At 42.7% G+C, this 14658-nt stretch overlaps 1 protein-coding gene across 3 annotated transcripts in view; it reads left to right on the top strand.

Annotated features, from left to right (window-relative positions):
- The window catches only part of AFTPH (aftiphilin), a 69474-nt gene extending 65365 nt beyond the window's left edge, over window positions 1-4109 (top strand). For all 3 annotated transcript variants that reach the window (XM_032176762.2, XM_032176761.2, XM_032176763.2), the window contains one exon: window positions 2997-4109. In XM_032176762.2, the coding sequence (XP_032032653.1) occupies window positions 2997-3141 (145 nt within the window). In that variant the 3' untranslated portion in view covers window positions 3142-4109. The remainder of the gene's footprint in view (window positions 1-2996) is intronic.
- Window positions 4110-14658: the final 10549 nt, after the last annotated feature.

Raw genomic sequence — 14658 nt, 5'->3', positions numbered from 1 at the left:
CAGGCATGAGCCACTGTGCCCAGCCATTTGCCTATATTTTAATTGGATAATTTGTCTTTTGTTAGGTTGTAAGATTTTTAAGTATATTCTGGATACTAAGCCTTTAGCAGAGAAATGATTTGAAGATATCTTCTCCAATTCTGCAGCTTGTCTTTCCATTATCTTGATAGTATTTGATGCACAAAAGCTTTTAATTTTGATAAGATCTAATTTTTCTTGTGATTTAGGTGTCATATCCAAGAAATCATTGCCCAATTCATGGTCACAAAGATTTATACCTAGATTTTCTCCTAAGAGTTTTATAGTTTCAACTCTTACATTTAGGTCTTTAATCCATTTTGAATTAATTTATGTATATTGTATGAGGTAGGAGTCCACATTCATTCTTGTGCAGGTGGATATCTAGTTGTCTGAAAACTGTTGAAACGATTTCCCCCACTGAAAGGTCTTGGCACATTTGTCAAAAACAAAAATTAAAAAACAATTGATCATGTTTTTTTCCTGGACTCTCAATTATATTCCATTGACAAAAAGGATAAATCTTCACTAGAGAGAAATAGATCAAAATTAGGTCACTGCCTTTGAAAAATAATCATGATATAACTTTTTATTTTCAAATTCTCCTTAAGTGTTTACTTCTTCCCATATTCTAAGAAGACTAGCTCACACCCATGCACAATGACCACAGATAAATGCACAAACTATGAACTGTGTAAACTTGTTTTTATTTTAAAATATAATTTCATATTGCCTCTGAAATAAGGCAATTGTTTAAAACCCTAGAATAATCTTTACCAACTGTTTCTTAGGTAAAAACTTACTTTTTGCTGTCTGTTCCTATACCCAAACTGCACTCCACAAATGGGAAAGTCCATTTAGGTGCACATTTATTCACTGTTGTTTTAAATAACCATTTATCATTATAGAAGTAGTAAAGTATATTTTTAGAAAGTTAGGAAATCCAGACCAAAAAAAAAATTAAAAATGAAAGTATCACATTCTTACCATTCAGGATCACTATAATTCCTTAGTGTAATTCTTTCAGATCTTTTTCTATGCAAATACATATATGGGGGGGGTTCCACCAAAAATGAGATTTTAGAGTTCATAGTGAATTGCACCTAGTCTTAGTCAGTGATCTCTGTCAATTTCAGTGAGTTTTCATTTCGTCTACTTAGGCTATATTCAGATTTCTCCAACTATCCTTTCTTGGCTTTGTACAAATGAGTATTCAATTGAAGACTATTGCACCTGGTTGTTGGGGCTCTTAAGTCCCTTTCAACCTAGCATATCTCCTCATTCCTCTGTTTTCTTATTAACAGTAGCTTGTATAAAGATTAGTATAGGTATCCTGCAGAATGTCCTAAAAGCTCTGGATTTGTCTGTGTGCTTCCTTCAAGTACTATTTGCTGTGTTCTCTATCTCCCTATTTTCCTGTAAATTGGAAATTATATCTAAAGGCTTGCTGAATTCAGGGTAAATATTTTGGCTAGAATGCATCCTAGGTGTTATATCACATCAGAAGATCCATACATCTGGTTGACTCCATTGTTAGTGGTGCTGATATTGACGATTGGTGAGAAACTGACCTTTTCCATTATACAGTTTCAGGTTTTCACTTGTCATGTATCTGATTTTACTTTGGAATGATGCAGATATCCAGTTCCCCATCAAACATCCACATAATAGTTTTGCCACTATTTAAGTGCAATTAAAAATGTAGATTTTCATCAGAAAAAAATATTGGATTGCTATTCCATTCTTCTAAGAACCGAGTACTGAATGCAGTATTTGGTTCATCTGCTATGTGCCTGATGCTTTTTCCCTTTTGAAGAACTTTAGTCCTAAAAGTCGTTGGATGTTTCATTCATTCTATAAAATCTTTTTATTTCAGTCTGGATTCAAAGCGGTAACAGAAGAGTCCTAGGAATAAAAAAGCCTGTAGCTAGCTATCCTTCCTTTCTTGCTTTACCTCCTGGCTTCCTGCACCCCATCCAAGGAAAAGGAAACATTTAGGTCAAAGAAATAACTTGTGTCACATCTAAGAATATCAGCTATCCTTTACCATAAAAGAGAATTAGGCTTTTTATAATGAACAACTTGAAATGATTCTTGGTCTAAAGTGAATAATTTGTATAACTATTCCTTTAGTATATTTAATATCCCAGAAAAAATAAAGTTTGAATTGCAATCATGTGCTCAGTTCGAGGCTCATTTGGCATTTTCTGTGGCTCACCTGCTGAGTAGACCTGGGTTACCAGGCATTTTCATGTCTGTGCTAGGCACCAAACTGCTTATTTCCCATATCGGGGGCCAGTGCAGCAAAATCTACTTCATCTACAGGACCGATAGGACTTGAGATTTCCCTCTCCCAGAGTTCCGTCCTGCCTGTGTACCTGCACAACACCAGCAAACAGCCCTAGTGCTGCTGCTTTTGGACCTGCTGTCTACATCCCAACAGGCTGAGATTGGGTCTTCTGAGCTGAGAGCTTTCTCTCCTTGAATTCCCCATTGGGGATAAAGAAAGCCTGAGGTTAAAATGACTTAGTCTTTCCCTGGACATACTTTGTTTCAGGCTGAGGTAGTTTTAGGGGGTGGAGGGGCAGGGAAAAATCCAGTTAGGTGAAGTGTTACTAAGGCTTTGGCATTATATGTCTGCTTAGTAACATTTTAAAATTATGCCTGGGTAGATGCTTCTAGCCTAATGTAAAGGCTAGAAAGTACACAAGCTGTCTAGGTATGCATGTGATTATCTGTGTGTGCATGCCTAGCTTTAATGAACATAAACAGGCCACGTGTCACTCTTCATGAGATTTGGCATTTGGCACAGGAAGCACACTACACAAAAGTATTACAAGATTCAGGAACTAGCAGAGGAAAAAAAATACTCAAGTCCCGACAGATTGCTAACTGTCTACGTTGAGAGTGGATTGTCTCCCATTTTACCTACAGCAAAGTCACATTAACACACTTGTCTTTTTTTCATTTGTCAATAGGAAACCGAAAAGAGAAGAGCACCTAAGTGAAGAAGCTATCAAGGTGATCGCTGGCCTTCCTGACTTAACATTCATGCATGCCAAGGTGTTGATGTTCCCAGCCACGTTAACACCTTCCACAAGCTCTCAAGAAAAAGCAGACTGATAGCTATGTGAATTGGACAGTTTCTATTGCTTTTCCTTTTTTCCATCCCTTCCCTACCATCAAAAGCATACCTGCTCTAATTAAAAAAAAAAAATTCAAGTTCAGCTGATTTGTTGGTAAGCCGCACTAGAAAGGTATACATAGTAATGTATATTTATTTACATACTGAAGTCCTAAATTTATATTAGAAAAATGTAAATAATTGGGGGTAAACATTTTTGAAGATTTATTCTTTTTGTGTTGCTGGGGTGTATACATTTATGTCTTTGTGAAATACACTGGTGGTGTCCTTCTTACAAAACTTTTGAAATAAAAAAAAAAAACTCAAATCTTCACTGTCTGTGAAATCCCCTTCAGTCTTTTCAGATTGCATTGACTGTCCTCTTGATTTTTCATATTACATGTCAAATTACTTTTGCTATCATAAATAAGCTCCAAAGTCCCCCATTTAATTTTTTTTTTTTTAATTTTGTGTATGATGGGTTTCAGATCTGGCTTTTGTTAACATTTTGGGGCTTTTTTAATCTTTTCAATCTGGCGTATTGCTGTTTGACCTTTTGCAAGGTACTTAATCAATTGCTCTTTTGTTATAGGGTATGGATCCTTGTCAGAACTTGATTGGAGGGGTTTAAAGAGATTGTATCTGTTTAAAATCAGTTTGATTCAGAGAAGGACCAAATTATATGAATGTCTTACAATGGAATTTACTTGTTACTGATTTTTTTGTTCTATTGTACCACTATTTTTTGAGGATTTTGCACAGTGTAAAATGACATAATCATAGATTGCTATGGTTTAGGCTGTATATACAGTGAAAACTATGGGTTTTAAATGTTTGGGGAAATTCCTATGGAAAAAAGAGAGACATGTAGAAGAACCTCTAACAAGGTTAATGTGCATGCCCAAGGTCTTTTGAAATTTCAGTGTGTAAATTTCCTTTTAGCTTATACAAAAATAAAATAATTTAAAAGAAATTTAGCCTGGTGTCTGTACTTTGGTATGTGAGGAAAAATGTAATGAGTTTGAATGAGAAGTTTTATTGAATATTAACATATTTCAATCCAGAGGAAATCTTTGGTAGGGCTTCTACTTTGTTGAAGCCAGGAGGAATTAGAATCTGGCCTATAAGAATTGGATCAGCACTTTTAGTAGCTGAGCTGTTTGTTTTTATATAGAACATGAGATCAGTAAAGAAATTCCCATGATTCATTATAATGTGTCTTCATCAGAGTATTGGCAAGGTTAAATAGGGATTTGTAGGGATTTTTTTTTCTTTCCAAGAATATATAAGCGTGAAATGAAGGTAGGCAGAAAAAGTCTAAAAATTTTAGAATATTATTAGATATTGCTTCAGCAAAAAGTCACATGACATTGCATCAGGAACAGGCAGTCAGCTGACAGTCGGCCTCATCCACTCTGGGAATATGCCAGTGGAACTCCTGCACCTCTGTCGTTTGCAGATTCCTGTGTTGCCAGGGGATTACGCTGGCCATTGGAACGCTTGCCTGAGTGTAATGTAAGTATGGCCTGGAGTGACAAGATGCCTATCCAGTCCATATCCCACCATTTCCCTAACTATTTAAAAAAAAAAAAAAAAAAAGTTTGGTCTTTTTCAGAGAAACTTTCCTTCAAAATAATCCCAAGTTTTTAGTGTCCAGCAAACCTTTTGGATGGAAAAAGATGACTCAGAAAATTCCTTATCAGAATTTTTTATGTTTCAGTAATTGAAGCATAAAGGGCTACTTCTATAGTACATTACAACTAAATTATAATGGCAAGTTTCACCAACCTAAGTTCACAGCCCACATGTTAACTGTGTTACCAAGAGAAAATTAATCAACATCTCTGAGCCTGAATTATCCATAAAAATGGGAATGATCCTATCTCATGAGGTTGATGTATTAAATAATGGATATATTTAATAAGACATTTGTCACATGAGTAAACAGTCAATGAGCAGTAGCCAGAGCATAGCATCAGGGAACTCTGTGAAAGCTCCTGGAGTCCCAGTAGGTTCAAGAAGCAGACACAGGAGAAAGGGTCACTAAATAATAATAGAGTAACTTGGCATTTTAAAATTGTTAAGTGGGCCTTCGTTATGAAAGTGGCTTATTTTAATGACTCAGATATTTCATCTTATAACCACTTTTAGATAAGCCAGACTTTCCTTTTGTTGTTGTATTGGTCTTTGATGATTTCGTAACAGGTACATTAATATTGGATCATCATAACTTAATGCTTCAGTACTGAAGACCAAAAAATGGTCAGCTTTGTGCCAGACCAGCTTTAAACTATACAATAGCAGTGGCTGGGAGGAAGAGCTTTGAGCACCTTGGGATCTCAGCTAAGGGGCAGCCTGTCGCTTACAAGCTTGTCTTGGTCATCAGCAGCTGTACATCTGTCTTAAAGTCAACCAGGAAGATCCTGCAGAGTTAAGAGGGGAAGAAACTAAGGAGTAGGAGCCCCAAAAGGCCAAAGCCTACACTGGGGTTCAGCAAACAGCTTTGGGCCCTCTGTCTTAAAACCAGCTCATTCATCCCACAGCTTCATCCCACTGGATGCCCAAGTCCCGAGAGCCATACGTAATTCCCCAGGTTAATCCAAGCCAGACTGGGAAGCATGGGAAAAAACTTTCCTAAGTTGAGTCACATCAGTACTATTTTTATGAGTCTTTTTTTTTTTTTTTTTAAATAGAGAAGCTTGTTCTTCCCTCTTCATGATTGTATTCTTTACATAGAATTTGCCATCTTTTCATTCCTTCATGTTTATTAAATCAATTAGGATTAGGTTTGGCTGTGAGTAACAAAAACCCAAAATACTGCATTTCATGTAATAAGACTCATCCTTTTGTCACATTTTAACTTCTCTGAAATTGGAATGTGTCATACAATTGGATGGGTTGTCTTTAGTTGGCAGTGGTTTCTTTTTCTTAGCGACGTATTAAGTAATGCTACCTTATAACCAATGACAGAGTAGATGAAAATGGTAATGGTGGCTTAAACAGTGGAATTTTATTTCCCTCCTATAAAATGCTGGAAGAAAACAGTCCAGGGCTGGTTACGGGGCTTCGTATGATCACCTGAAGTCCTTACTAGCTTGTTATTCTACCATTCTCAACACATGGTTTCTGCCCTCTGGTCCAAGGTGGCTGTTATGGTTATGGCCTTCATGCCTGTATTCCAGCCATCAGGGTAGAAAGAGTGAAGAAGGGATTCTCCTTCCCATTAAGGACACTTTCCATAAGGCATATACAGTATTTTCAGTTATAATCTATTGGCCAGAACTTCATTGCAGGTTCCTATCTAGCTGCAACAGAGGCTAGGAAATACCTCTATTCTGGGTGGCCATCTAAAAGAAGGGACATCTAGTTGTAAGGAAGGACAGAAGAGATCATGTAAGGCAACCAGTAGTCTGAGCCACACCTATTTTTTATTTCTCAGCTCATAAACATACTTCCTTGAGATAAAGTAATGCATAGAGAAATGAATTCCAAGATCATTTTCTCAGGCTGCAATGCCTCAGGCTAGATTTATTGCCTTCCTGATGCTTTTCCAAAAGGGAAAAGATCTATAGAGGGCAGTACAGGATTTCCTGGGACCATGGAGGAACAATTGCTAAGACAAGTCCCGGGTGGAAGTAGGGGCAGCCCGATGAGATGAAAGGAACGGTGAATTGGAGTGGGAGTTGTGTCTTAAATACAGCCCTGCCACTAACCAGCTGTAAGATCTTCGATAAATCCCTTTTTTAAGCACCAGGTACTTCATAAAATGAGGGATTGGAGTCTGTAGAATCAAAAACTAAGGTAGGAGAAAACCTTAAAGAATACAATTTTAGGGCTGGTAGATGAGCTGGTCCAGTGCTTTCCAACTACTCCCAGGAGCCCCGAAGCAGTGCCAGGAGGCCTTGGCACCTGCAGTCAGGGTGTGTCCAATAATAACACACTGGGCTTATATATTTAGGGAGGGGAAAGGTGATTGCAAAAGACTTCATGTAATAAAAGTGTTCCATTGCTACCAAAAGTTGAAAACCAAAAATGACTCAATACTCATATCTGAAGAAATTGAAGCCTAAATAAGAAAACTGACTGGCACATCATTACATATCTATAAACAGGGGCAGGACCTGAACCCAGTTTCCCTGACTCTTGGCTTTTTTGTTTATACCCTCCTGCATCCCCACCAACCCCCACCCCCGTCTGCATAGCTGGCTGGCCAGCTTTTGCCTGAACATTTGCAGGGACACTGCATGGGCTCAGGACTTCACCAGGAAGTCTCCTTGCCCACCTGCAATGCACACGTACACACACACACACACACACACACACACACACACACACACACACACGCTTGGTTGGCAGCACAGATTGTTAGGACCTTGAGCAGAAACCTGGTTTCCCATAACCAGTTGCTCATTGGCTCAAGTTACCGTTTCTCAAGCTGAAGGGATGAACCTAGACTCTTTTCCATGAATATCTGAAGATCACTGTCATGCTCCTCCTCCTACCAAACCTCCCGTGATGACATGGTTTCTAGGCCTTTCTTACACACACTATTCTTTCCTGGACATTGTCCAGTTTGCCAAAGTTCCTCTTAAAATGTGCTCCCCTGACAGAGCCAGAGGTCATCTCTTCACTGGCATGGGGCTCAGGTTTATTTCAGACACTACTTTGAATGTAGCCTAAAATTGCATTACTGTTTATGGCAACAATATTGACTCTTTAGCTCACTGTGTGAACAGCCTTTTACCCCTAATTGCCGTCAAACCAGATTTTTTTTCTCTCATCTCTCATCTCCTGGTGTCACTGAGTTTTTTGAGCCTAAAAGCAGGGTTTTATATTGATCCCTTTTCAGCATTTTTTGTCAGCTTTAGACTATTGTTTCAGCCTGTTCATCTCAACAAATCTTCATTGTACCATCAACACACAGACTTGCCCTCCTTCCTCTGCTCTGTTATCCACAGATTGATAAACACCCTTCATAATCCAAATCACTGACATAAAATGTTGACCAGTAAAACATCCAGTGTGCCAGGAAGACCCTGGGTGCAGCTTCTTAACCCAGTGATGCCCACATTTCTTCATCTTGCCCACCAGTCATAAAAACAGGTGAAGCCTTGTCAAATCCAATCACGTTACACCTGTGGCATCTCGTGGGCCATCCTGAGCATTTCTACAGATGCTCCCCAAAACCTCATGCAGCTTGAACATTTCTGTGAGTGTCCAGCATGGTGGCGCACACCTGTAGTCCTGGTTACTCAGAAGGCCGAGGCAGGAGGATCACTTGAGCCCAGGAGTTCGAGAGCAGCCTGAGCAACATAGTGAGACTCTGTCTCAAAAAAAAAAAAAAAAAAAAAAAGTCTCTGTTGCCCAGGCTGGAGTGCAGTGGAAAGATCTTAGCTCACTGCAACCTCCACCTCCTGGGTTCAAGTGATTCTCCTGCCAAAGCCTCCAGAGTAGCTGGGATTACAGGCGTGTGCCACCACCCCCGGCTAATTTTTGTATTTTTAGTAGCGACAGGGTTTCACCATGGTGGTCAGGCTGGTCTCGAACTCCTGACCTCATGATCCACCTGCCTCGGCCTCCCTAAGTGCTGGGATTACAGGTGTGAGCCACCGCGTCTGCCCGAGATTCCTTCTTTAAAAAAAAAAAAAAATCTGACTAGTTCTCCAAAAGAAGCATAAGGATGATAAAACAAGTAGAAGATAAAATGACATCTACTCAGGATGGGAGATTAAATGAGGATGATCCATATTATCACTGGCATACAGAAAGCCCTCAATAAACAACTTTTTATCTTCATTCATCCAGATGAGTCTTCTGTCATTGACGATGCAGACAGGAGGCTGACAGGAGGAGGATATGGTTGTCTTCTGAAAGTTGCCCTTAAGGGATCTGCTTTGTTTCAATTATCTATCATTTCAGTTATCTTTTCAGCCTGGACCATCTGTGAGGATACTGCATATCACTTTACATAATGTTATTATTTTAAATTTACCTCTTTCAAAAACTGCTCCCTTCCTTCAGTTTTCAAAAACCTGGATTTAGGGAACAAAACACTGGTCACTGTTGTTGTCAACTGTGACTTCAAAGCCTTTCGCTTGCTCACTCCCAGCTCTCCTTTTGACCAGAGCTCATGCTCCTCTCCTGCCTCACCATCCCTCCCATGAAGGTCAGGGACTAGGGAGGGTCACGAAGACCAAAAGGGTCAAGGAGGGAAAATAAGGAGATCTTTTGTGATCTGCGCTGTGTCTACCTTAGAAGAGGGGCTGCTGTCATCTCCTACCCAGTGTTTCCGCTACAGAATCCTTGATCAAAACAGCTAATGATGATCTCAGTGGAGATCCTCATCTTTGCCTCTCCCCTGAGCTCTGCGCGACCCCCCCCCCCCCTTTTTTTTTTTTTTTTGGAGACAGTCTGTCACTCTGTCACCCAGGCTGGAGTTCAGTGGCACAATCTCAACTCACTACTGCAACCTCCCCCCCCAGGTTCAAGCAATTATCCTGCCTCAGCCTCCCAAGTAGCTGGGACTACAGCTGTGTGCTACCAAGCCCAGCTAATTTTTGTACTTTTGGTAGAGATGGGATTTCACCATGTTGACCAGGATGGTATCAAACTCCTGGCCTCAAGTGATCCGCCCGCCTTGGCCTCCCAAAGTGCTGGGATTACAGGCTTGAGCCACTGCACCCAGCCCTGCACCACTATTCTGACAGCCCTATGGCCATCCCCACCTAGATATCCCCAAGACACTCCTGCAATTAAACATGTGTACCACAAAAGCTTGTGCTCACAGCCTTCCAGGCCTCCACCCGATCCCACCATGCCCCTGGCCTTAGGATCGCCCTTGCTCCATTTGCCACACTTCAGGTTCACTCTCAGCCTGCTCCCCTTCCTTACCCCTAACCTTATTGGCCTGAAGTCCTGTCAATGACACCTCCGAAGTACCCATTGCCTCTCTCTTCAAGCCTTCATCGTCTTCACATGATTATTGTAACAGCCTCACACTGACCTTCCTCTGCCCATCCCACCTCCAATTTAACTTTCCACTATGCCAATGGAATGCTCTTTTCCTGCTGAGCATCCTTCATGGCACCCCCTTACCCTCTGGACAGTCAGCTCCTTGGCGGGTTCCACAGCACTGGGATCGTCCTCTCTGCATGGAGGCTCCCGCCTGGCCTACCAGCTCCTTGCTAGTTATGAAATGCCCACTGAGGGCCGGCCCATGCTCATCGTCTCTTAGGAAAACTTTCTCACCAGCCAGCCAGCCTCATTTCCTCAGGGAGCCTTTCTGGGCCACCCCCACAGACACAGCTGGCTCTCTAGCCTCTGCGATTGCTTGGCAAATCTCTCTGATCATGTAATGCTCATCATAAAACTACTTCACATTTATTAAGAGCTCTGCCGAGTGCCAAGTACTGGGCCTCACACACATTCTCTCTTAATGCTCACAGTAACCCTAAAAGGTACCTGAACTCATCTCCTGATAAGGAAACCAAAACAGGACATGATGTCACTTCCCCCAAGGTCATAGAGCCAGGAAGCAGAAAAGTCTTGAGCCCAGATCTGAAGGATCACAGAGCCTGAACACTTAGCCACAGAGCACCAGCCTCAGTGGGATGAGGGTTGTTATGTCACCTCTCACCTTGCTTCCTGATGACGGATTTACTTGTCTCTCTCCCTCAGGCCATGAGCTCCTTGAGAGCAGAGACTGGATCTGGCTCATGTTTGTCCCCTGTCCTCTGGCACAGTGCCTGACACATGGGCTGACTTTCATTTTGTTTGCTTCCTAAACCAGTTTATGCATGAGCCCCTCAGGGGAATGTACGGGGACCCTTCCTGAATCTGTGCTTTGCCTCTGCCTGCAAACATTGTGACCCTCACCTCAAGGGCTGTCCAAATTTTCCCCCAAAATATCATATTCTATCAATCACTGACTCAGTTCTGCAAGCTCTGAAGAAAGCCCCCAAACCCTTTGGGTTTTCATTCTGCCAAATACTATTTGTTTCTGTTGGCTTTTGCCTCAATCCCTGCCTTGTGTAACCAGCAGGTAAGAACTGGATATGGGGTGATCCTACTCCTGGGATACAGCTCTATAGCCCACAGCACCAGGAAGCCCCTAGTTGAAAAGTATGTACACAGCTCTGTAGGAGAGACCCCTGAACCTAGGACCCATCCTGACCATTCCTCCTAGGGTGCCCTGAGTGGATGGTTGGAGGAAATCAGTAAAGATGCCTCTCAGTTGCGGAGTATGATACCACAGGAGCACCTGAAGGCATGCTCCCTAAGGAAACCTGCCCCATCCACTGTCAGCCTCACCGCACCCCACCCCCAACCTTCTATTTTTCTCTGTTATCCAAAGCAAGACTTCCACGTTTGGGCTAGAGGTGGTGCAGGAAGGGTAGGTGGAGGTGCTCCTGACTTCGTAGCTCTGGGACCAGGCTTCCCAACATGGCCCAAGGACCCCCAAACCTAGCAGGATTACTGCCAAAGCAAGCCACACTGGAGGCTCTCCTGTTATAAATTCAAGTCACATAGCCTGGGCACGGTGGCTCACACCTGTAATCCCAGTGCTTTGGGAGGCTGATGCAGGAAGATGGCTGAAGGCCAGGAGCTCAAGACCAGCCTGGGCAACATAGTGAGACCCTGTCTCTACAAAAATAATTTTTTTTAGATGGAGTCTTGCTCTGTTGCCCAGGCCAGAGTGCGGTGGTGCGATCTTGGCTTACTGCAACATCCACCTCCCAGGTTCAAACGACTCTCCTGCCTCAGCCTCCCAAGTAGCTGGGACTACAGGTGTGCACCATCACATCCAGCTAATTTTTATATTTTTTAGTAGAGATGGAGTTTCACCATGTTGGCCAGGTTGGCCTTGACCTCCTGACCTCAGGTTATCCGCCCACCTCAGCCTCCCAGAGTGCTGGGATTATAGGCATGAGCCACTGCGCTCAGCCAAGAATTTTTAAAAATAAATAAATTTAAGCCACAGCTTAAAAGAGACCCTCAGCTGAATGGAGATATTTTACCAAAATCAGTATTTTTATTCAGTGAGAGGAGAGAAGTCTTGCCTAAGGACTGTCCAACTTCTCACAGAACACTTTAGTCCTAGGAATCAGGGGAGTGGAGTTGCAATTTATTTCGCTTTATTTCTGCTGAGTTGCCTTGGGAGTCTGAACTTTAATCTGGGTGGGAATCAGAGAATGGCATGGGCCAGTTCAAGTTCTTGTCAGATAAAATGTTCTCCCTTGGCTCAAAGAAGAGGCCTGAACTCCCTTCCCATTAACCTAATATCTGTCTCGGCACCCCTATTCCACGGTGATCCCTTCTCCCCCACCGTATTTAATCACCTTTCCTGGCCACTGCTGTCCTGGCCATGCAGCAACAGCTTCGACCCAGAAGACAGGCAGGTGTTGCTTCCCTTCAACTACTATCTTGTAACTCCCTCTTAATTTACAATCTGTTTGCTGTTTCAGATGTTTGGAAAGAAAACGCCTTAGTCAGCAGCCCTAGAAAGCCTCATTTTCAGTAAAATATGGACACTTCTTTTCCACCCCAGGGTTGTGTGTTTTTTTTTTTTTTTTTTTTTTTTGGCTGGAACCTAACATCTGTGAGGCAGACAAGACCACATGGGCTCTGTGTCACCAGACACCTGTTGAAAGGATATAATCAGGGGTAGAAAATCTGGGCAGAGCCCACTGGTGACAGCTGGTATTTATCTAATATCAGCCTCCACTGACAGGGAAATGGAGGGCAACCCAGCACTAACAGAAGAGCAAAGAGAAGAAAAGGTGATGGGTCCGAGCTGCAAATGCTCCTGGCGACCTGCTGGGAATCCCTTTCCCAACTGACAAGAAACCCAAAGGTGCTTGAAGACATGATGGTTTTCCCTGCTGAAGAGGAGTGGCTGCCACCACAGTATACACCTCCGTGGGGCTGACCTCTGGGGAGAGGGTCCTTCCAGGCACATCCATAAAACTAGACACCTGTCAATCTGCCTGAGTTTTCATGGTCTTGTGGTGTGCTTCTGAAGGATCATGAAAGAAAGGGCATGCGCGATTTTAGATAATCATTTCCACATGGGGCTTGGTAGAAAACAAAACTCATAACTGGAACTGTGTTTTATGCATGAGGCAGCTCTGGGGCCCTGCCAGCTCACGGCTTGCCTAGGCCACTGTCCTCAAACATGCACCAGCCTCAGGACATGAGGAATCCTGAGCCCTTGAGGTCACAGAAGAGGTGACCTGTGCATCGCTCCTGGAAAAGAGGCAGAAAAGTGGCAGCAAGAGTTCGAATGAGGGCACTGCCACTTCTGTTGTGAGACCATGGACCAGTATGTAAAGTGTGGCTAGGAATTAAAGTAAAAAATACCAAAACAGCCTACTTAGGGAAGTTACAGATAACTCATTGTCTTCATCTGTTTGGGCAGCTATAACAAAATACATTAGACTGGATGATTTATAAACAACAGAAACGTGTTGCTTACGGTTCTGGAAGCTGCAAAGTCCGAGATCAAGACGCCAGCAGACTCCGCGTCTGGTAAAGGTGCACTCTCCGCTTTGCAGACACCTTCCTACAGCGCCCTCACCTGGAGGAAAGGACGAGCAAGCGCCCAGGCCCCTTTTATAGGAGCACTAATCCCACTCACAAGGGCTCTGCCCTCGTGGCCTAACACCTCCCAGGTGCCCCAACTCTTAACATCACCACATTGGGGATTTAGTTTTAACATATAAATTTTGAGGGAGACACAAACATTCAGACCAGAGCACTAAACCCTCAGCACATGAATCTCCATAGGGTATAACAGCAACACCAACAACCGCTTAGCATAACACTTGGAAATAGTAAGTGCTCAATAAATGTTAGGTGTTATTTTTTAGGGCACCAAGATCTTAGTGAGTATCTATGATGTATACTGCCTGGGTTGGAAGCTTTTTAGGGCGTTAGGGTATTTAAGATGCAGCACCTGATTCAATGAAATAATTAGGGACCACCAGGTCAGCTGTTCACGATCAAATGATTATGAGCAACCTACTCTTGACTTAATGATGAGGCTACAGAAGTAAGTCCTGTCAGGAGGCTGGGAAGGGGCTCAGTTTGGGTAGACGGCCATGTGGCCCAGAATCACCCAAACAGACCTCAGAGGGATCTCATAGGCATGTCCATAAAAGGTGACCCTTGGCAACCTGTCCACATTTTTAATTGTCTTATGATGGGCCCATGCTTTTAATTGTCTTGTGGTGGCCTGCAAGGTGGGTGGGATGTGAACATGTGCAGAGGGAGTGATCAGCCAGGGCCCATCCTGGGAAGTAAATCCCAACAAAGACTATCCATCCATCCATTCACTCAACTTCTATTAAGCACCTACTATGTACCAGGTGCTTGTGTGTTCCATTCCAAACACACATAGAGTGTTCACCCTTGGGTTTGTCAAGCATCTGGTACCTGGCCAAGCCCAGGAAGGTGAGTGGTATCCTTTAGGGTATCGCATCTTCCTCCCTCCAGCCATCCCTAACTTCAAATATCTT

This window comes from Hylobates moloch, unplaced genomic scaffold (genome assembly GCF_009828535.3).
Source record: "Hylobates moloch isolate HMO894 unplaced genomic scaffold, HMol_V3 SCAFFOLD_15, whole genome shotgun sequence".
Classification (NCBI taxonomy): Eukaryota; Metazoa; Chordata; class Mammalia; order Primates; family Hylobatidae; genus Hylobates; species Hylobates moloch.
Note: the sequence above shows the minus strand (reverse complement) of the source record. Positions and strands in the feature narration are given on the sequence as shown.